Below are 24,347 nucleotides of genomic sequence, written 5' to 3' on the forward strand. Positions count from 1 at the left end.
TCATTTCTTTACTTGTTTATTGTTAGTTTTATGTTCAAGCTTCTTTTTATTTTACCCATAGCCAGGCAATAAAGCTCTATCAATGAATCATGATTTACTTTCACTTATTGTAAAAAGAATTAATGTTTACAAGGTGCACATTTACATGGCCCATGTAATGACTAAACATTATAAAAGTTGTACAGAAAGGAATGGATGAAAAGAAATAATTGTTTCCGCTACAAACAGCATGGACCATGAAAAATATCAACAGTCAGGATGGCTGAAGGGATGTTTTTTTTGGAGGTTAGAGGGGTGGTTCTTGCTGGTCTACATGTAAAAGAGTTACAGAAGAACTCTATAAATAATGTAATATTGTTAACCCCAGGCAAAGCAAGCTGAAAACATTGAATTTTGTTTTACGAAAAAATATTACATTACCAAAACGTCAACATAAATATAGTAGAAAAGGTATATCTGGTATCCATTGCTGTAATTAATTAGGCTGTTTTTTATTAGGTTTCTTTTTTATCTGCTTATCTTAAAATATTTTGTATTAACAAATATACCTAGGAATTTTTGGTATAAAAATATAGAAAAACTATGCAATAATAAGTAATTGATCTAATTACAGTTAATTCTCTCTGCTGGTTGTATGATAGTAGTTTTATTCAGTCCCAACAAAAAACTGCTAAACTACAAAAACCCATATAAACAGAAAGGATTAAACAATCTGAGTTACCATTTACTAAAACTTGTATTCTGGTTTTCAGAAGAATCCCTTTGTCACAGCTATGTTTATCTGTAATATGTTCCTGTTGGTGTCTGTTTGTAGGTTCCAATCTGCTATATTGATGCAGATTTAGTCACCAACACACATTCCAATGTTGCAATTGGGACAGCATGCTTCTTTGCCTAGTTTTTTTTATATTTATTCTGTTGCTTGCCTATTAAAAGATAGAATGTCAGTACCCGACCTGCACAAGCATCACACCCCTTTTGTTACTGTAGGCTACCACAGCACAAAGCTTAGTGATTACCACAGTTCCCCGACATGAACATGAACAGCGCTTAGGGCGGCTAACATTTTGGCTGTCCTTGCAGTTGATTGCAATTATTTTACCTTTTTGTCACAGCTGCTGCTGCAGCATGGTGATGTTTCCATCACTCAAATTCACCAAACATATTATGGCAGTTCTATCTTACAATGCTATGTCATGCATCAGTTTCACTTTCCACGTCAATGTCTGATGACCAGTTCACACCATCATCATTACTTGATTTGAGGAATGGTTCAGTTCCAGTTTATTGTAAAACTAAATTTATAACTTTTTGTTTGCAGTTGTATTTTTCATTGGAGGCTCAAACCTATTCATGACTATTCATGAGTTACCTTACAGTCACCATAAAATAAGAGAAAGCATAGAAATACTCATGATTTTTTTTTCAGGATGTTACTTCATTCACTAGATGACTGCAATATAACTGACCCATAAGTTATTCAGGCTTAATACTATAAAGCATTTCATTACATGTCAACCCAGGCCTGACTTGGGATTAACCATAAATGCATAGAAATCTGCAACCAAATAGCACTTGGGGTTCACACCAGTTTGATTAAAAGACAACACCAATAGCAGTATTTGGTAATGTTACAAAGGTGATGTAAAGGTAATTTCATCAAAGCTAAAACCTCCTAAAAATCTCAAATCTCAATTAGCATGAAAGCCTAAAATTAGTACTGCTTAATTATACGGTGGGTTAGAGTAACTGTGTACCTACAAAAAAAATTAAAAGTCACTAATTACTTTTACTCATTCAGAAAAACTATCCTGTTCTTTTCTTTTAACATTCTGAAAACCATATTCTCCATCAGCTATAGAAAAAGTCACCTTTCATTCTATTCAGTCGTGGCTTGACTCCGTCATTTAAATGTGGCGTTTTATTCTTTTTTTTTTTTTCCTTTTTCTTTGTTTTTTTATTTTTAATTTCAAAAACTGCATAACACTGATGAATGATTGCTATTGCAAACTTAATGATGATATGCAGTGTTGTCTTTTTCAAAAAATCTAAGGTTATGCAGTTACAAAAGATATATATAGTTTAATCAGTTTATCTCAGATTTGTTACATATGGTGTACACAATAAAATGAAGTGGATGTATAGACAAATGCATCACAGTGCCACTGTCTCACTTTTTAGATTATGTCAAACATCACAATAGATAGTGATGAGAAAAACAGATGAACTTTTCAGGTGTTATGAATCAGGTACAAGTTGGCAATAGTAAAAATGAATAAGAACAGATATTTTGGTTTGGGAGTTTGTTTTTTTTGGAGAAAGAAAGATCTTTAAGTATATGCCATGCACTGTATATACTAGTATTGGCAACACATTTCCCAGAAAAGAGTCCAGATTAAAATAAACAGGGAAAAACTGTATTTTGTAAATGCAACATGGCTAAACACAGACAGACAGAAGCACCAGATAGATAGATAGATACTTTATTAATCCCAAGAGGAAATTCACATAGTCCAGCAGCAGCATAATGGTAAAAAACAATATTAAATTAAAGAGTGATAAAAATGCAGGTAAAACAGACAATAACTTTGTATAATGTTAACGTTTACACCACCAACCCCCCCATCCCCCGGGTGGAATTGAAGAGTCGCATAGTGTGAGGGAGGAACAATCTCCTTAGTTTGTCAGTGGAGTAGGACAGTGACAGCAGTCTGTCGCTGAAGCTGCTCCTCTGTCTGGAGATGATACTGTTCAATGGATGCAGTGGATTCTCCATGATTGATAGGAGCCTGCTCAGCGTCTGTCGCTCTGCCTTGGATATCAAACTGTCCAGCTCCATGCCTACAATAGAGCCTGCCTTCCTCACCAGTTTGTCCAGGTGTGAGGCGTCCTTCTTTATGCTGCCTCCCTAGCACACCACCACGTAGAAGAGGGCACTCTCCACAACCGTCTGATAGAACATCTGCGGCATCTTATTGCAGATGTTGAAGGACGCCAGTCTTCTAAGGAAGTATAGTCGGCTCTGTCCTCTCTTGCCCAGAGCATCACTATTGGCAGTCCAGTCCAATTTATCATCCAGCTGCACTCCCAGGTATTTATAGGTCTGTACCATCTGCACACAGTCGCCTCTGATAATCACGGGATCCAGGAGGGGCCTGGGTCTCCTAAAATCCATCACCAGCTCCTTGGTTTTGCTGGTGTTCAGGTGTAAGTGGTTTGAGTTGCACCATTTAACAAAGTCCTTGATTAGGTTCCTATACTGCTCCTCTTGCCCATGCCTGATGCAGCCGACAATAGCAGTGTCGTCAGTGAACCTTTGCATGTGGCAGGACTCCGAGTTGTATTGGAAGTCCGATGTACATAGGCTGAACAGGACCAGAGAAAGTACAGTTCCCTGCGGCGCTCTTGTGTTGCTATCCACAATGTCACACCTGCAGTTCCCGAGACGCACATACTGAGGTCTGTCTGTAAGATAGTCCACGATCCATGCCACCAGGTATAAATCTACTGCCATCTCTGTCAGTTTGTCCCTAAGGAGCAGAGGTTGGATGGTGTTGAAGGCACTGTCCAAGTGGGAGAGGGATTGGTGTAGCATATAGATGACCTTCTCCTGGTGTGTGAACTGCAGAGGGTCAAGGGCATGGCGGGCCTGTGGCCTCAGGTGGTGAAGCAGCAGCCACTCCATGGTCTTCCATTACATGTGATGTCAGAGCGAGAGACCGGAAGTCATTCAGCTCACTAGGACGTGATACCTTTGGGTCCGGGGTGATGCAAGATGTTTTCCAAAGCCTTGGTTGGTACCTTTGATGATATACCGCACTTGTCAATGCTCTTACTTAAGCTTTGTGAGTGTAATAAAATCGGTGCACTGGTTGCTGGGAATTATAATCCCCATGTCAACAATTTGCCACAAGGTTGGTTGCAGATAAGATGGATGGGTGGGTGTTATATAAAATACGTTTTTTGTTTTTACTGGATCAGTTGTGTGAAATTGGGTAAATTCACAGCCACAGTAGCTGTCAAGCCCTTGAGCTTTATATCACATTTGCTAAACACATCACTGAACTTTTTGTTGGGCAAATTTCCATTCCTTCATTTGTCTTCTGCAAGCAGCCTTCATTTGCATAAACTGGTGCACCTCGTTTCTCTCTGCGATCACTGTCAGTGCTGCTGTGTGTTAGAATGTCCCATTCACTAGAGCATTATTAATGACAAATACAGGTTAAATACTTGCTACAGCGAATATCAAAGTAACAAAATTTTCAGAATAACAAATAACTTTTTGTGGGACTGGACAAATGTTAATAGAACATAATGTTAAATGAATCTCATTTTCACAAAATGTAAATCTCAGTACTGTACAACAAACTTTTTTTCATCCAAATTGACCACTGAATATAATAATGCAATGCAAAAAATGCTTAATGCCACTCCTACACTTCACATGGCGAGTCTCAGGAACCCTGCAACAGGTTGTCTCAAAGAGAGAGACAGTGTGTTGCAAAATTTCCAGTCTCAGGCAGGCTCGCCAAATATGTCAACATGACATCAGTCACTACTGCACCGAACATCCATGTGGTTGGTTGTGTTGTGTGTGGATACCGTACTGTTTGACTTTCATAGCACTTTCTCAAAGTTTTCTTGGAGATGAACAAAAAAAAGTGAGAAACAGCGTCACTCTATGCTGAAAGAAAAATTAACAATCCTGGAAAAAGTTTATTCCGGAATGAAGAAAAATGAAATGGCAAAACCATTTTTGAATCATGCCTTTATCTTCATCTAATGTCTCATTTTCATTCTGTATTTTCATACCTGTATTTCTGTTAAAAAAATTACATCTAATATCTTATTTTCAAACAAAGTAGTTTTTGCAGTTTAAGAAACAGTTTTTTATACAGGTGTTGTCAGCCTTAGGTCAGAGTTTACTTGAAAGACAGGAAGAGTTTCACAAAAGACAGGTACTTTATTACTGTATAGAGAAGGCAGGTACAGTCTCAAAACTTCATTCAGATAGGAGCTGTTAGGAGCCATAGCATGGGCAATTGTCCTGCTTTAGCTCCCATCTTCAGATTACAACAACACCAGCAGCTCAGAATAACCACTGTGGTAGACACAGTCTGGAGAAGACAGAGCAGGAGAGTGTAAGTAAGAGCAGATCAAAGCCCAATGTTAAAGGTGACAAGCATGATACATGGTAATCCGGATCCTACCAATTCCTTTGACCTTGGTTTTCGTTTTACCTGACGCAGCAGAGCAGCCACCGAGCTATTGTTGAGCTGCTGCTATTAGACATGGTGAATAGCTGGCAGCCCCAGTCACAATACTATACATATTTTCCTCATATTTGTTGTAACAAAATTTCTGCTATAATGAAATATACTGCTCAAAAGAATTAAAGGAACACTTTTTAATCAGAGTATAGCATAAAGTCAATGAAACTTATGGGATATTAATCTGGTCTGTTAAGTAGCAGAGGGGGTTGTTAATCAGTTTCAGCTGCTGTGGTGTTAATGAAATTAACAACAGATGCACTAGAGGGGCAACAATGAGATGACCCCCAAAACAGGAATGGTTTAACAGGTGGAGGCCACTGACATTTTTCCCTCCTCATCTTTTCTGACTGTTTCTTCACTAGTTTTGCATTTGGCTACAGTCAGTGTCACTACTGGTAGCATGAGGCGATACCTGGACCCTACAGAGGTTGCACAGGTAGTCCAACTTCTCCAGGATGGCACATCAATACGTGTCATTGCCAGAAGGTTTGCTGTGTCTCCTTGCACAGTCTCAAGGGCATGGAGGAAATTCTAGGAGACAAGCAGTTACTCTAGGAGAGCTGGAGAGGGCCATAGAAGGTCCATAACCCATCAGCAGGACCAGTATCTGCTCCTTTGGGCAAGGAGGAACAGGATGAGCACTGCCAGAGCCCTATAAAATGACCTCCAGCAGGCCACTGGTGTGAATGTCTCTGACCAAGCAACCAGAAAGACTTCATGAGGGTGACCCAAGGGCCCCATGTCCTCTAATGGGCCCTGAGCTCACTGCCCAGCAGCATGCAGCTCGATTGGCATTCGCCATAGAATACCAGAATTGGCAGATGCACCACTGGTGCCCTGTGCTTTTACAGATGAGAGCAGGTTCACCCTGAGCACGTGACAGAAGTGAAAGGGTCTGGAGAAGCCATGGAGAACATTATGCTGCCTGTAACATCATTCAGCATGAGCAGTTTGGTGGTGGGTTAATGATTGTCTGGGGAGGCATATCCATGGAGGGTCACACAGACCGCTACAGGCTTGACAAAGGCACCTTGGCTGCCATTAGGTATCAGGATGAAATCCTTGGACTCATTGTCAGACCCTATGCTGGTACAGTGGCTCCTGGTGCATGACAATTCCTGGCCTCATGTGGTGAGAGTATGCAGGCAGTTCCTGGAGGATGAAGGAATTGATACCATTGACTGGCCACCACACTTTCCTGACCTAATCCAATAGAACACCTCTGGGACATTATGTTTTGGTCCATCCAATGCCACCAGGTTGCACCTCAGACTGTCCAGGAGCTCAGTGATGCCCTGGTCCAGATCTGGGAGGAGATCCCCCACAACACCATCTGTCATCTCATTAGAAGCATGCACCAATGTTGTCAGGCATGTATACAAGAACACAGGGGCCATACAAAGTGCTGCGTACAATTTTGAGTTGCTGCAATTAAATTTTGGCAAAATGGACTAGCCTGCCACATAATTTTTCACTCTGATTTTTGGGGCGTCTTTGAATTCAGGGCTCTGTAGGTTGATCGTTTTCATTTCCATCAAACGATGTGGCATCCTTTCGGTCCTAACACATTACCCAGTCTATATCAGTATAGATATCCAGGAGGATTTCTTTTTCCTATTGAGATCTGATGTGTTTTCAAAGTGTTCCTTTCATTTTTTTGAGTAGTTTATTTTATGGTCCCATGAATTTTGTTATAACAGGATTCCACCTGTATCAACAAATAAAAAAACTTGGATTGGCTAGCTTTCTTTATTCTGCCAAGTTCCAATCAACTCAGTTAAAGAGTTTTTGTGATTTTGGCTATTGCATTTTTCTATTTTGGGTTGTTTTTAACCACCAATTTTTAATATATCGAAATTTCTTAGTTGGATAGCCCCAGATCTGCCATCTTGCCAAATTTCAGCTTTTCAGCTAAATGGGAAATAGTGAGTGAGTGAGTGAGTCAACTTTACAATATACATATGTATAGCATAGGTCTACATGACATTAAATATTCATAGTAATGCTATGAAAAATGTGCAGATTTGAAGTTTATGGGTTATGAAGACATGAATTTGCAACTGATCTACCAACACGCTTAACAATTTGAGAGAATCTATCATAACTCTTATCTTGATAATAATTTGCAAGTTGTGTAAAAGATGTTCTGGCAGAGCTGCCCTATTAATAAGAGTAGGAAAATCATGCAGTCTTTATTTGCAATTAGCAGAGTGAAACACAAAGTAACATAATTATATCATGTTGTTACTAGTTGTGTTGGAGTTATAGTGTTTTAACTGACTTTCTTGATCTTTTCCAGGCCTTGGATCAAGCTAAGAATGCAGCTTACACAATGAAGTTTGGGGAGAATATGCCAGGATGCAATTAATAAGGACTAAAGATATCAGTATATGGATATCAATGTGATCCTCGTGTTATGAAACTCATGGTTGATTGGTTAGCTTTTCAGGGCTGTACATTTATATTTTTTAAAGTTAAAAATGACTTTTTATTATAATAATTACAAAAGTATAATTTGCTTATTCTGAAACTGTGCCTGACAGTTGCACTTTGCAAACTACAACCTCACAAATGCTTTAACCTTTATTGAAAGGATACAGTAAATGGGCACCTTTCTCTGAGATTTGTGCTACCAGAGAATCAGAGCTAGTGATGCCATACTTTAATTAGATTTGTTTCTTAACTTATGTGAGTGCTCTGATTATATTTTACTATATTTATGCTATTGTTGTGTGTGTTTTTATTTTGTATAAATATTATGTAATTTAATCATAACTTACTAAATCCAGTTCCTTAAGTGAGCTCTTCTATAACAATTTGGTTGATTGATATATATTTAATGTATACAATTCATATCAACTGTTAAGATACTTAGAAGAAGACAACACGGATATGCCTTTTTTCTGTTAAACTGTATGCTTACAGTTTCTGTTGATATTTTCAATGTAAAGCATCACAAAACAAAAACAATTTTAAACATTAATTTGTTGTCTCAACTTTCTTATTCCTCAACACTTTTTTCAGAGTGGTGGAGCCTGCCCCATGAGCATCAATCATGAGTCAGAAACAAGCCATGGGATGCTAGACTGTCAGATGGTACACTCACACTACCACATTTACTCACACCATACCAGTTTTATGTTCCAAATCAACCTAACAGGAATGTCTTTTGGATGTAGGAGGAGTAGAAGCATCTCATATGGACAGTTGGATACACAGCAGATATGAAGACTACACACAGACAGTGTCTGGTCTCTTGTTCAAGTTATCTATTAACAATAATTTCATCCCTGCATTCTAAAGAGTGTCTTCTATATTGTGCAGCTGTTATTTAGGAGTTTTCCTCACATGTCTTATAATTTGTCTGTGTTATATGGATGATATTGTGTTTTTTCCATTGACATTCTTTCCAATAATTCAAGAAATAAATTCAAAATGTAATTTCCTGCCTTGTGCCCTGTGCTGGCTAGGATTGGCTCCAGCAGACCCCCATGACCCTGTAGTTAGGATATAGTGGGTTGGATAATGGATGGATGGATGTAATAGCTGAAGGCTTTAGCCAACCCTAGACAATATCAGATGCTTCTACTTTTTGCTGTCATGCCAGAGATCAAAAGCATATCATCCCTTGACATTCCAGAAATTGGGGATGTTTCTGCTTTTTTAAGTTTAGTGCTGCAGCTTCACAGTTCCAGAGACCAAGGTTCAATTCCTGGCCCAGCCATTTGAGGATTTGAACTTTTTGTTCATTTTTACACCAGTTTCCTCTCGCATCGTATAAAGATTTCAGATTAGGTTGATATGTTCCTTATTGTATAATGACTTGGTAGGCATGAGTGTGTCCTGTTTCCATAGTTGGATTCTGTCTTATACAAGATGCTTCCAGGATGGGCTCTGGCTCCCTCTATAAGACAAGTGGAAAGTGAGTTTGATTATAACTATGAAAGGGCAAAAACAAATTATGCAAACCATATTTATCATCTTTGTTTATGTTAATCTTCTGTTTTTTATTTAAAGGAGGAATTAATTCAAAGTGTTTCATGCTTTGGATCAGTTATTTATTTTATTAATTTTTACTTTAAAATGTAATAACATTTCTTTCCTTATACCATCAGAACTCTTCCACAAAACTCATATTCTTTGGAAGGCCTTTACCTTTCAACTTAACTGTAACCTTCAAAGATACATAAAGAAAATTCCTTGATTTTGTCATTCAGTGTTTGTACTAGAAGTAAATACAAACATAAAAGCTGAATTTTTTTAAGTAAGAGGAGTGACTTGACCTGTACGGACAACGTAAATATGACAAAAAATTCTCATTTATGTTAAAATAAAAAAAAATTAAAAAAGAAATCTGCTGTAATATTATACAGTGCAACCCACACATTATTTTATAATTTTGTACATAAAGCAAACATCTATTAACATGTTTTTTGAGAGGTAAAGAAATTAATTTAATATTTGTTTGTCATTTTGATTGTGTGGAATTTAAAGCAAACCAGTGGCTGTACTTGTAAAAAACTAAATATTTCATATACATTGTGTTCATCACTTACAGTAGGTGTAGTAACATAAAATTTGTTCATTTGTTTTTTGTTAATTCATCTGTTTACTGAACCCTTTTAATCCAGTTTGGGTTTGTGTGAAGCTAGAGCATTCATCATCTGCTGTTATGCACCTAAAATCTGGAATAGCCTGCCAATAGGAATTCGCCAGGCTGATACAGTAGAGCACTTTAAAACACTGCTGAAAACACATTACTTTAACATGGCCTTTTTATAACTTTATTTTAATCGTAATTTAACTTAATCCTGATACTCTGTATCTTCAATTCATCATAACAACTATTCATGGTGGCTCTAAAATCGGTACTGACCCCTACTCTCTTTTCTGTTTCTTTTTCCGGTTTCTTTGTGGTGGTGGCCTGCGCCACCTCCACCTACTCAAAGCTTCATGATGCTCCAACAATGATGGACGGATTAAAAGGAAGAAGTCTACGTGACCATCATCATCATCAAGCCCTTCCGTGAGAACCCTAAATCCAAAGAGGACTGTTTCATTTATGTTAGGTAGAATGCCCAGAGGGGACTGGGCGGTATCATGGTCTGGAATCCCTACAGATTTTATTTTTTCTCCAGCCGTCTGGAGTTTTTTTGTTTTTTCTGTCCCCCCTGGCCATTGAACCTTACTCTTATTCGATGTTAATGTTGATTTATTTTTTTATAATTATGTCTTTCATTTTTCTATTCTTTAATATGTAAAGCACTTTGAGCTACTGTTTGTATGAAAATGTGCTATATAAATAAATGTTGTTGTTGTATCACACGGAGTGGGTGATGGTTCATCATGGGTCACACTCACCCATACACCCACACTCGACTGATTTAGAGTTACCTGTCAACCTAACAGGCACATCTTTTTATGTGGGGAAAAACAAATCTGAGACAAAACAATCAGCCGATGACAAGATCATTCAGGGTATATTCTAGTAATGATAAGGCCATGATTTGCATCTTTAAGCCAGCAGCAATAACTTCTATACTTCCATGCTGCCTGACTTGAAATTTATAATATACTGTACATGACTTAAAATATGTTGCATGCTTACTGCATGCAGTTTGTCTATGCTCATGCCAGACAAATGCTTTTTTTCCTGCCAGGTATGGTGTGCCTACAGCCATGGCTATCACTTTTGATTATGGTAGCTGTAGTTTTATAGAAGGCTTATTTAAAGCGTATTTAAACTGGCTAGTGACCTTTAGTCTTTTCTTACTCATCTAATTTCATGTCATTTTTTTTTAGTGCATTTGAAACTGTCAATGACATCTTTAAAAAAATTACCTTATTTGACCATGCTTTTACTAGCAATTTTTGATTTCTGTATTTTTGACTGTAGCGCCACTAGCTGCTTGTTTTTATTTATGTTTGTTATCAATTTAAAGAAAAATTACCAGGATGTTATGTACATTTGATAAGCCATTCCCCATAGCTTCCTGGTGCTTCTGTGTACACAATCTCACCCTGTCTTTGAAGATATTGTCCTGGTCATCACATAAAACTCAAGGTAATATGCATCATGTGTAACAATGTGGATTCATACTATATCTATAACTGTATAATCTGTTGAAGAAAACTATTTACTAGTATTTGGTGATCTAAATTAACCCGAGTATAAATTATTATCCTGTGCACAGAGTGATCAAAGCATCCAACAAACCATTTTCTGAAAATCCTTTTCCATTATAGAGCCAATGGGTTCTTTATGGTATCAGAGGCAGTTTGCATTTTTTTGGAAGTTTTATGTTTAACTACCAAAATATTTATAATTTGGTGTGTTGTCAATCAGCCCACAAATTCTGTTTAATTTGGTTTAATCTGAAGCAAATGTTGAACAAGGTTATTCAATGGACACTATTTTTTGTTCCATCCATCCATTATCCAACCTGCAATATCCTAACTACAGGGTCATATGGGTCTGCTGGAGCCAATCCCAGCCAACACAGGGCCAAGGCAGGAAACAAACCCTGGGCAGGGCACCAGTCTACCGCAGCTATTTTTTGTTCCTGTTTTGGAAAACCTACCATTAGCGGAAAAAGGTCCAGTTTTTGTTCATGATACAGTAAATGTGAGAAGGTGATGCTGCGGCTCACTGGTTTATCATCTTTACTCGACACATTGTGCTTTCTGATTAGTTTAAAGACTGGCAATATAGCATTTATTTGAAGTAAATGTAATTTTGAAATGTATATGTTATAACACTATGCAATGACACAGACACACACAATAAAGGATTGAGTAGGTTCTGAAATATGCTTCAATTCTATATTAACATGTATATTATTCTATCTAAGGTCTCTCTTTGTTTGATTTATATTTTCTCCTATACTACATACTGAGGAAGTAGTTGCAAGTTGACTTTGAATTTTTCACAGACCATTTTTAGCATGTTGATAGGTCACTGTTTCTGGCTGTTGGTAGTACAAACAACTCATGAATGGGTCAACTAGTTGTGCTCCAATTCAGTATTCTTACAAAACATATTAGGCAATAGAACATTATTGATTTTGGACAAGCATTAGTAACAACAACTTAACAAACACGCTAGTTTTCTTATTTTTTCAAACAGAAATGACCCTAAAAATGTATTTTTTGTTTGAAAAAAAGTTTCAATTAAAAGTTCTGAAAAGCTGATTTCATATGAAACATTTTTCAGTGTGTAAAACCAATTAATTGTTTGCATTCATTTTATATTTACTGTCGTTAAAGGGTTTGCTATCTATGGGGATGATAGCATTGATTTTTGAAAAAATGTATTGAATGTTTGAAAATAAAATATTGCAGTATTTGAACATACTGTATTTTAATTGTCAATTGTTTTTGGGCAATAAAAGATGGTGTCAAATTACTCTTGAGTCAGCCTGAAATTGTTCAGTCTGCTGTGTTTTATGCACATCTATCTAACGTATATTTACATTCTATCCTGACAGAATCAGACATGAGTGAGGTGCTGACTAATTAGACAGTCTGCACAGTGGGCCACTTTGTGTTGCTGTGTAACCTTATACACCCACCCACACATCTTTGGTATCAGATTGTACATAAATCATAAATAGAAACTGAACCCAGGTCCTTGGCGCGCTACACAGAAAGTAAACAGTCTGGCTATTAATTGAGGTATTTATGTAATATAGATCTAAATGGTTAGGAAAATCAAACTTCAATAACTAGGTGGCATCTACGAAATGATTACCAGCAGAAATCAATTTTTACATGCTTAACTGATTTTTCACATCTTCAATATATTAATGTGTTTTTCTATTCTGCACCTTATGTCCCTGTGAGTGTGCAGTCATAAAGCCGTATGCCATATATTTTTTGATTAGCCCAAGGTTTGTGCGGCTGTTTCACAACTCGTGGACTCTGGTTCTACATTTCAGTCTAGTCACTGCTTGTGCTGGTTGTTCACATTTGCCCAGTGCATATTCCTCTTTAACCCAAAGATGTGTGATTGGGATTGTTGGAATCTCTAAATTTTCTCAGCGTGTGTGTGATTGTGTCCTGCAATGGACTGGCACCTGGGCTAGGGTCAGTACTTGTCTATGTATATGACTCTGTAGTAGAAGGCTTTGAAAAATACACTTGTTAATAAAAATGAATCCATTGACCCTTAGCTAATGCTGCTTGTAACTATCTACTTTATCTAATTTCAGGTTTTAGCCTTCCTTATAGTAATTATGACTTGCATTCTGCAAGCCATTTAATTTCCCTAAAGGAATGGATAACACAGCTATCTTGATAGTACTGTACATATAGGAACAGAGAAATGTCTGGAATAGGGTCTCCAACTCTAGTCTGTGGGCTGTAGTGCCTGCAGGTTTTCATTCTAACCCTTTTCTTAATTTGTGTCTAGTTTTTGCTGCTAATTAACTTATTTTGTTTTAATTGTAATTGACTTGCAGTTTAAGACTCTGACACCTTAATTGTTTCTTTTTTCCTTAATTAGCAATAGAACAATAATGATACACAAAGCAAGCCTAAATATAACCAGCTGACCTGTGTCCATCATACAGTATCTGAACATAAGGACAGGTGAGTTTGTAAGTAATGTTGATCTGCTCAGATCACAAAATATTTTGATGGTGCTCTTAGACAAAAAGAAAATTGACCCTTCTGGAAATGTCTGCTGTGGCAGAATGAGAACACCAAAAAGCCATGGAACAACAAGAATTGGCTTCTAATTAAAAAACAGGAGTGAAACAGCTTGGAGTTTGAGACTCCAATTTAGCTGGTCATCTAGTGGGCTCACTAGACATCTCATTTCTGTTTGGGTGCCATTAAAGGAAAAATGAAGCAACTAAGAGGACTGAGTGTTTAAAAAAACAAGTCCACTGAAATGAAGAGAAAAGTAATTAATGGCGTACTTACTGTACTGGAGTAGTGGCGCAGTTCCTATCTATAACATAAAGAAAAGACTTCTAGAATAAAGTTTGACAAAATGCAGTTATATTTAAATAAATATAGAGTTTCTTTGAAATAAGTATTTCTACATTAAATACTTAATTTTTGTGTAAGAGAATGACACATGAATATGCCACTTTAAAATACTGGGTAAAAAAAATTTGTAAATTATTTATTAATTTAATTGAGTAGACATTTAATGTAAAGTAATTCAAAACTACTGCTTCATGATTTTTGTCTGGAGTGGCAAATCTGAATAAGTGGATGCTTTATTGTTTTATATTCTATTTCTGTTAATGTGTATGGTGATATTAATGACAGAAATCATACATCAAATTATGTTACATCAGTTCAATTTATTGTTTTCTATATTTCAAATGCTATGATTAACAATTTATAAAAATGTTACTGTAATACCACACAAATAAAATCATTGTTAATATATTCTTATGCTATGCTAATGTTCACAACAGATAATGTGAATGTCATAATCAAAACTAGAAAACTGTTCTCATAAATGCTAGTCATATAGGAAAAGTATTTATACAAAAGCTAAATAAGGTTTTTCTTTCAGGATTTCTTTAAAGCAAATTCCTTGACAAGACTTCTTCATGTGTTTATTTTTTTGGCTCTTTATTTTTCTGTAGGGAGAACTGCCAAGCTTGACAGTCTTATTTGTGACGGAGTTGATCTCAAATAGTTTTGTATCATCTCAGTTTGTTGAAACCTCTTTCAGCTGTTGCTGCTGTTACATGCAGTATCACGCAAGCTTGAATCTGGCGCAAATACACAAAGAGAATTTGTCAGACCTTGCATGTAAAGTTTTAGATACTAAAAGCAGTGCATATTCACAAACATACCCATAGACACATTTCACTCTGAACAGAACTTTAATTGCTGCCTTCCAGCACTACTATTATGTTCCATTAAAACACTCCGCAATACACTTTTTCATGTATTAGGTAATAAGTACAATATTATTTGTGGAATTTCACAGGAGACCGGCCCCAGTGCAAGAGAAAATTCACTTTTGTTTTATATTCTGCTTTGCGAATGCATTTGACTTGTTAAGCTAATTTTCACAGTATATCTCAATGTGTTGCTTCTCGTCTCACTGCCTATTTGCGTCAGCTGTTACCTTGCTACCCGCCATTATTTCAAGGATAGTATAGTGAATGGCAATTTGAAAGTATATAGTCTCAAACCATATGACCAATGACAGCTGCTGTTAGAATATGAGCTATCATTGGTCTGTCAATTTGAAACTGTATGATTTGAAATTGCTGGTCACAGTCTTGATCTCACACACTTCCTGCATGGATTACTAAATATGAAATGGTCGGAATTTTTAGGGGAATAAAGAGGAAGTCACTTAGGGGGAACCCTAGCTTAGGGCCCATTGGTTCTCCCGCCCACTCCACACAGTTACTGCACCACTGAACTGGAGTGATAATTTGAAACTTCCACCTTAATAATTGTGCAGGAGAAAGTCTGACATATGAACTAATGATGAAAGAGTTAATATTGGAAACCCACCAATACTCAGTTTACCTTCTCAATATCCACAAACCAGACAATTCTGGATGCTCTATTGTTTCAGCAGGCAGCTCACTCACTTCTCATATTTCAACTTTCCTCTACAATTTTATGAGACCACTAGATGAAGGTCTCTCTTCATATTTTAAAAGTACTATCCATGCTCTCCCGTTGTTTGAGTGCTTTCGGTTTTATACTGCTGACTATTTTATCTTTATGATAGACATCACTTCTCTGTACACACTCTTTCATCATGGTGAAGGTCTCATTGCCTTCTTGCCCACAATGCTTTCTCTTTTAATAACTTTTTTCAACAGATCATTGGAGTTGCAGTAGGTATCAGAATCCCAGTATCTTCATCGGCTGAGTGGAAGAGAATTTGCTTTCTTCCTGTATAGGCTTTATTCCAAACCTGTGCAAAAAATACATGGACTATTTTACTGATGTTGCCTCTTGTCACAGAAACCAACTACAGGGATTCATTAATGAATTTGCTAGTTTCTGTCTATCTCTCAGGTTTACGGTCTGTGTTTCTACCACAATTCTTTTAGATATCAGTATTTCTATTAGCTTTCTAGGACTTAAGACCTCTGTCTACCACAAGCCAACAGACTCGCACAGTTACCTTCACTACATCTTCCATCTCTAGCATGCTAAAAACTGTCCACCTTATTCACAGTTCATAGACTCTGTCGCCTCTTCAATCAGAATGAGGAATTTTTTTCATTCATAAGGGATACTCTTTTTCATATTGTGGACTAGGCCCTGAAACAAGCCAGGGGTAGACCTTGTAACATTCATGCTAACAGAAACCCAATAATGAAACCTGCGTCCCACTGTCCTCCCATTCCACCCTAAGATTTCACCTCTCCAAAAGGTCACTAAAAAAAATCAATTTTTCTAACTCTTCCTTGATCGCCTCCCATTGACCACTTAACCTCTGTTAACTTCTTGCCTACAGTTCAATTCACAGAGGACAATCACATTCTCAACAGGCACTTTGAGCTATAACAGGAGCTGCTGTGTCATTTGCAAATATGTCTTGTATCAGGTGCCTCTGCTGAATTCAACATTAAACAATGGGCCTCTTGCCAATCTAAAAATCTTATTTACTGCTTTTCCTATAGGAAGTTTCCAGACATCTATACATGTGAAACAGGGAGATGGCAAGTAGATCATTTCAGTGAGTGCATTCAAGCCATTAAAAAAATCAAAGACCTTATAAAACCTACTGTAGGGCACTTCACATCTCTTGATCATAACCATGCCTGTTCTGCTTGTGTTCTTTTACAGTGCTTCAAAACAGAAGCAGCAAAGCTTATTCTCACCCTGGGATAGCATGTTTCTCCAGGTCTCATTAACCAGCTTACATTTTAATCTCTCCCCTCATATCCCAATTGGCTGCTTTTTCACACCTACGCTAAGCTTTTCTGGCTTTGTTCCCTCTTTCCCCTCCTATATATGTTAACTGCTTTTACCTGCAAACCTGATGAAGGCTATACAGTTGAAACATTGTGTCTTTAATCTTCTTTCCTTTTCAGTGTGGAAATAACTTTTTTTTTCTAGTGACAAACAATGCAAGAGAGACAAAGGTGGTGAAGGTTCTAAAATTGTAAGTCACACTTGTAATTTAAACAGTTTAATATAAATAATGCAGAAGGCAGCAATCATCATGTTTTTATCTAGTTCTTTTTACAATTAAATTTAATCTATCTCCTTCAGAGGAATTGCAAGAGATAGATAAAGGCATGCATTTCTAAGGGTAATGATATTCTGTCTCATTTAATTTATTAATTGACATTTTCTTGCCATTATACAGTGTAATATTGTCCAAGTGGTACTTGGAACAGTCTGTTCTAACTGTGCTCTAAGACAGATGGTTTTTAAGTAATCAACTGAAGTTAGGACAACTGAGCAAATTGTTTGCTTCCACTTGCAAGGCTAAATTTATTTTAATTGCTGCAGAACATCCGTAGGTTGTAACCTATTAGTAGTTTACCGAAGAAGGCCCATTTGTAGTATTCTGAAATTTCCTTTTTTCATAATTTGCTAATCTAAACTTTAAATTTAAACCTCTGGCAGTTTACTGCTTACCTTTTCATAATTTTAGTGCTTTCACTGCATTTCAACTAATTAAATTTGAAGAAAAACTTAAAAAACTGAGGTGTTCAAACTTTCCACAGGTAAGAGTGTATAATATATATTCTAAAAAAAAAAAAAAACTTGGGATGAGACGTGATCTTTTGAAGAGAGATCTTTAAGAGACAGAGAGACGCTTTCCACGAGACGGGCAGGCCACATCATACTTACAACCTTTGGAAGCAAGTCCCGTGATGCACATGCAGAGCAGGTTAGAGAAGTTATTGAAGAAGAAAATTTGGAAGTCTCAAGAAAATGAGAGTAAAGCTCTCATTAGCGCAAACAAATGGAAAATATTACTCAGTGAAATAATGGAACAGTGAAAAGTGACCGAATAGTGTTTGAGGATGTCTGGGCGAGAAGAGAGACAAGGCAGTGACTTTAAAATGTTTAAAGTGCTGCACGAAATGCAGATCACGTGGCCCAGGAGCAGCAGCTAATCGAACAAAGAGGAGGTAAAAAAAAAAAAACAACTATTAATTGTTTCCCATTGTATCACCATTTAAGAGGGGTTTCGAAGGAGTGAACGTGTCTCCTTGGGGTGCGTTGAGCCCCCCTCTTCGCAACAGCATGTGGTGCTCGCTGTGGGTGAAAGGGTTGGCGAGCAGGAGGCAAAGCCCCCTATTGTGTGTGTGTGTATATATATATATTTATTTATTTATTTATTGTCACACACATGCGAGTAGGAGACAGCTAAAGGGCCTGAGTAAGTGTAATGAAACATCTGACCGGGGAGTGGCAGAGTGCGCTGACTGTCTTTTTCAGTTCCCTACAGACCTTTCCCAGGAAATCCTGCAAGGTTCCGCCGCCTCAGAAGACGTCACTTCCGAAGCCGGCCCCTTTGCTGACATCGCTTCCAAAGCCGGCCCCTTTGCTGACGTCACTTCCGAAGCCGGCCCCTTTGCTGACATTACTTCTGGTTCCGGCCATTTTGATAACATCAGTTCCTCTCCAGGGGCCTCATGTGTAACGCCGTGCGTAGAACTTCGCACTACAACATGGCGTAAGCACAAAAGCCGAAATGTGCTTACGCACAGAAAAATCCAGATGCAGGAATCTGTGCGTACTCCAACTTCCACGTCCTTCCGTTACATAAATCCCGATCAGCGTGAAAACTAACGCTTGTGCACGCGCATTATGTAACGCCCCAAATCCTCCCAGAATTACGCCTCTTTGAATATGCAAATCAATATAAATCGCCCTTAAGCGCAGCCTTCTGTGAAAAGACAATGGGAAAAGCACAGGGAAAATATAAGAATTTCAGCGAATACCAAGTGGAGGCAAAGGAAAAACATACTATTTGTTCAAATAAACCGTGGTATAATCAACAAAAGGAAGTTGATCGAGTGACATAGCGTGTTGGAGAAACTTGAAAGCTCACATTCACAAAATCGCACAGTGCCGGAAATAAAAAGAAGTCACATATCAAAGTTGCCGTGAAAAGAAGAGTTGTAAGCCCACTGTCTGAGTGTCATGTGAAAGCTTATTAGGGTACAGAGAAAAAAGGCACACGGTGGGGAAAAAGCACGAAATGTCAACTTCAATCTCGACATTTCCACTTTAATCACGTAGTTTATTTTGTCATTTAGTAGAACATTATAAACTTCATCTTAAAATCGTTTAATCAACCAGTTTCTCAAATCACATCGTAATTAAAGTAGCACGTTAAATGCTTTGTTTTGTATTTGATCTTCTACTGTATGTGATCTATGTGTGTGAATCACTACTTGCTTCTTAAACTGGCTCTCTTCCTCCAACTGGACACAGAGTCCATTACATTTGTGATATTACAGCTCTCTGAATAACTAAAATACTGAGATGTATACGTGATGTCATTTTCATGATGATAGGAGTTAAAGCACATTATTAAACATGTGTTTCATGAGCCTCGTGCTCATGACAAGCATTATCTTTTGTGAAATTTGTCGCTGCGTTTTTAGCTGTGTTGTTATTTTCTCTTTCTGTTTTATATTCAATATATATTGGCGTGCGCCCAAAGTCCTTGCTTTTCTTTCCCCAAGTAACCGATCGCCATAAAATCAGCTCTGTAATAGGCGTTAAGCCATCTGTAAGCTTAGCCGATTCTTCAAAACGTTTAAAGAACATTGAAATATCTTCGTAGTACATGTTTAATTATTCTATCCTTCACGACACTCCCAGTGAAGAATATAGATTATTTAAATGAAGTTAAAGTTTTATGTGTATAATTTAACAAACATATTTTGCTGCATTTCACCTTAAAAATGATATTGTCATCATATGTAAATACGGCTTTATAAAGTGGCCCAGGTTTTGAGATATTATAACTGTAGTGCAAGTTTACAGTGGGGTGATTGTACTTATAAGTACAAACCGTTCTACAAGGAGCAATTGATTGAGTGCATTTAAAGTTCTTGGGATTAAACTGTTTCTGAACCACGAGGTCTGTACAGGAAAGGCTTTAAAACGTTTTGCCATGGCTGAGGCAGTGTGTCCTTAAAGCTGTATACCGATAATTCTCTTTCCGATCAGCTGCTGCTGTGATTCACACTCAGATACAGTGATATAAATACTCCGAGTCGTGCAGTGAGAGTAATAAGGAAAAAGATGATCCGCTGTGGCAACTCCTAACGGGAGGAGCTGAAAGAAGAAGAAGAAGAAGAAGTGAGAGTAACAACGCTAAAGCAGTTATGGTATTTGGAATACTATGGCTGTTCCCTGGACCATTATATTGTTACAAGTTAATTACAATCAGATGCATTACACTAATAAACAATATGCGGTTAGTTTCTGTGTATTTATAAAGCCGCGTCATGAAAATAATGAGTAATCACACAAGAACAGTACCATTGCTTTGACGCTGGGTGCCGCCAGGTTGCAAAACCGAGCGGAGAACTTGCGTACGACAAGGCATGAGGTACCGTGGAAAAGTGCGTGGATTTACGCCAAGTGTAGGTTTTATAAATCGCGATTTGAACGTGTAAAAGTTCTTACGCAACATTTCTGTGCGTACGCATTGTTTATACATGAGGCCCCAGGCCTTTAAAGCCACCATCTTGGGCTACTATAGCCAGTTCTAGTTTGGTCTCTGGAAAATGCACTTGAGATTTATGATACAACATACCCTTTTGCAGCTGGGAAAAACATATGTGTGGCTGCCCCAAACCTTTGTGATGTCTTTGGCGTATTATTATTACTATATATATATATATATATATATATATATATATATATATATATATGTGTGTAAGGTGCCGGTCATAAAATTAGAATATCATGACAAAGTTCATTTATTTCAGTAATTCCATTCAAAAAGTGAAACTTGTACAGTATATTAGATTCATTCATTACACACAGACCGATGTATTTCAAATGTTTATTTCTTTTAATTTTGATGATTATAGCTGACAACTAATGAATGTCCCAAATTCAGTATCTCGGAAAATTAGCATATTGTGAAAAGGTTCAATATTGAAGACACCTGGTGCCACACTCTAATCAGCTAATTAACTCAAAACCCCTGCAAAAGCCTATAAATGGTCTCTCAGTCTAGTTCTGTAGGCTACACAATCATGGAGAAGACTGCTGACTTGACAGTTGTCCAAAAGACGACCATTGACACCTTGCACAAGGAGGGCAAGACACAAAAGGTCATTGCTAAAGAGGCTGGCTGTTCACAGATCTCTGTGTCCAAGCACATTAATAGAGGGGTGAAGGGAAGGAAAGGATGTGGTAGAAAAAAGTGTACAAGCAATAGGGCTTCAAGAACTACCACACACAGACGTATGCAAGACATCACCTTTCCTGGCTCTGCTGAGGTAAGTGGTACAACGAGATGACACGATGGTTTTTTCCGATCCACTCACAGTTTCCACAAGCCATCAGGCTTTTTGGACCTGAATTTGGCCTGGAGCAAACTCCTATATGATACCTCATCCCTTTTCTTTGAACCAACCAACACACTGCAAATTTCTGATTTTGATGCCATCAAACGATTTGTGTTTTCTTATTTTATGCCAATTTTATTGGGGGCATCTGGTTGGTGTCCCACCATTTTGAAGTGACTCGTATAATCCAGTTCACCTAATTGTTTTTTGTTTGTATTCTGTATATGTCTCTATTGTGACAGATAGGGGCGCCCTTGAACCCTCAGACACCAGATAAAAAGTCCAATAATTATTTATTATACTAATAATGTGCACAAAGCACCACCACTATACTCAATAACAAAACGAATAATCAAATAAACAATCCTCCAATCTCCCAGATGCTTAGCCACCCTGCCTCCCAACTCAGCTCATCTGTCTGGGATCTCCCACAGTCCTTTATAGTCCTCGACTGGGAAGTGCTTCTGAGCCCTCAGTCCATGTCATTATCCAGCACTTCCGGGTCAGGTAAAATCTTCTCTTTTTCTTCAGCCCGGAAGTATATCATTTCTTCCATTTCCGCAATTGTGAATTACTTCCGGGCTATAAGGAAAGTAATAAGTCCCTGGGTCTCCCTGTAGCATCCTCCGGTGGCCCCCATGGTGTCCAACAAGGCTGTGATGAAAGACTCCAAGTTCCATGATGCCCTGCTGGAATTCGGGGCCCTTTCATGTTGCAGGGATGGCTCCATGTGGCGGTTTGGGGGTGTTGGCCAGGATACATGGCCGGCAATCCCTCACAATATATATATATATACACAGTGTATCCGGAAAGTATTCACAGCGCATCACTTTTTCCACATTTTGTTATGTTACAGCCTTAGTCCAAAATGGATTAAAGTAATTTTTTCCCTCAGAATTCTACACACAACACCCCATAATGACAACGTGAAAAAAGTTTACTTGAGGTTTTTGCAAATTTATTAAAAAAAAAACTGAGAAAGCACATGTACATAAGTATTCACAGCCTTTGCCATGAAGCTCAAAATTGAGCTCATGTGCATCCTGTTTCCCCTGATCATCCCTGAGATGTTTCTGCAGCTTAATTGGAGTCCACCTGTGGTAAATTCAGTTGATTGGACATGATTTGGAAAGGCACACACCTGTCTATATAAGGTCGCACAGTTGACAGTTCATGTCAGAGCACAAACCAAGCATGAAGTCAAAGGAATTGTCTGTAGACCTCCGAGACATGATTGTCTCAAGGCACACATCTGGGGAAGGTTACGGAAAAATTTCTTCTGTTTTGAAGGTCCCAATGAGGACAGTGGTGTCCTTCATCCGTAAGTGGAAGATCATCGAAACCACCAGGACTCTTCCTAGAGATGGCCGGCCATCTAAACTGAGTGATCGGGGGAGAAGGGCCTTAGTCAGGGAGGTGACCAAGAACCCGATGGTCACTCTGTCAGAGCTCCAGAGGTCCTTTGTGGAGAGAGGAGAAACTTCCAGAAGGACAGCCATCTCTGCAGCAATCCACCAATCTGGCCTGTATGGTAGAGTGGCCAGACGGAAGCCACTCCTCAGTAAAAGGCACATGGCAGCCCGCCTGGAGTTTGCCAAAAGGCACCTGAAGGACTCTCAGACCATGAGAAACAAAATTCTCTGGTCTGATGAGACAAAGATTGAACTCTTTGGTGTGAATGCCAGGCGTCACGTTTGGAGGAAACCAGGCACCGCTCATCACCAGGCCAATACCATCCCTACAGTGAAGCATGGTGGTGGCAGCATCATGCTGTGGAAATGTTTTTCAGCAGCAGGAACTAGAAGACTAGTCAGGATAAAGGGAAAGATGACTGCAGCAATGTACAGAGACATCCTGGATGTAAACCTGCTCCAGAGCGCTCTTGACCTCAGACTGGGGTGATGGTTCATCTTTCAGCAGGACAACGACCCTAAGCACACAGCCAAGATATCAAAGGAGTGGCTTCAGGACAACTCTGTGAATGTCCTTGAGTGGCCCAGCCAGAGCCCAGACTTGAATCCGATTGAACATCTTCATGCTTGGTTTGTGCTCTGACATGAACTGTCAACTGTGGGACCTTATATAGACAGGTGTATGCCTTTCCAAATCATGTCCAATCAACTGAATTTACCACAGGTGGACTCCAATTAAGCTGCAGAAACATCTCAAGGATGATCAGGGGAAACAGGATGCACCTGAGCTCAATTTTGAGCTTCATGGCAAAGGCTGTGAATACTTATGTACATGTGCTTTCTCAGTTTTTTTTATTTTTAATAAATTTGCAAAAACCTCAAGTAAACTTTTTTCACGTCATTATGGGGTGCTGTGTGTAGAATTCTGAGGGAAAAAATGAATTTAATCCATTTTTGAATAAGGCTGTAACATAACAAAATGTGGAAAAAGTGATGTGCTGTGAATACTTTCCGGATGCGTGGTATATATCAATCAATCATATAGTCAAAATGTATGCGTTTTGATACATTTTGTCACTTTTAAAAATATTCTGTAAAGCACTAAGGTGCTAAGTTATTTTCTCCTGCATCTGGATATTTAAACCAGTGAAAGAGTTAATAGT

The 24,347-nt window shown here is 38.1% G+C and overlaps 1 protein-coding gene across 2 annotated transcripts in view; it reads left to right on the plus strand.

Moving 5' to 3' along the window:
• hdac6 (histone deacetylase 6) overlaps window positions 1-8,256 on the plus strand; it is a 124,486-nt gene extending 116,230 nt beyond the window's left edge. For both annotated transcript variants that reach the window (XM_039776176.1, XM_039776177.1), the window contains one exon: window positions 7,573-8,256. In XM_039776176.1, the coding sequence (XP_039632110.1) occupies window positions 7,573-7,641 (69 nt within the window). In that variant the 3' untranslated portion in view covers window positions 7,642-8,256. The remainder of the gene's footprint in view (window positions 1-7,572) is intronic.
• The last annotated feature ends 16,091 nt before the right edge of the window (window positions 8,257-24,347 follow it).

Source organism: Polypterus senegalus, chromosome 13, assembly GCF_016835505.1.
Source record: "Polypterus senegalus isolate Bchr_013 chromosome 13, ASM1683550v1, whole genome shotgun sequence".
Lineage (NCBI taxonomy): Eukaryota > Metazoa > Chordata > Cladistia > Polypteriformes > Polypteridae > Polypterus > Polypterus senegalus.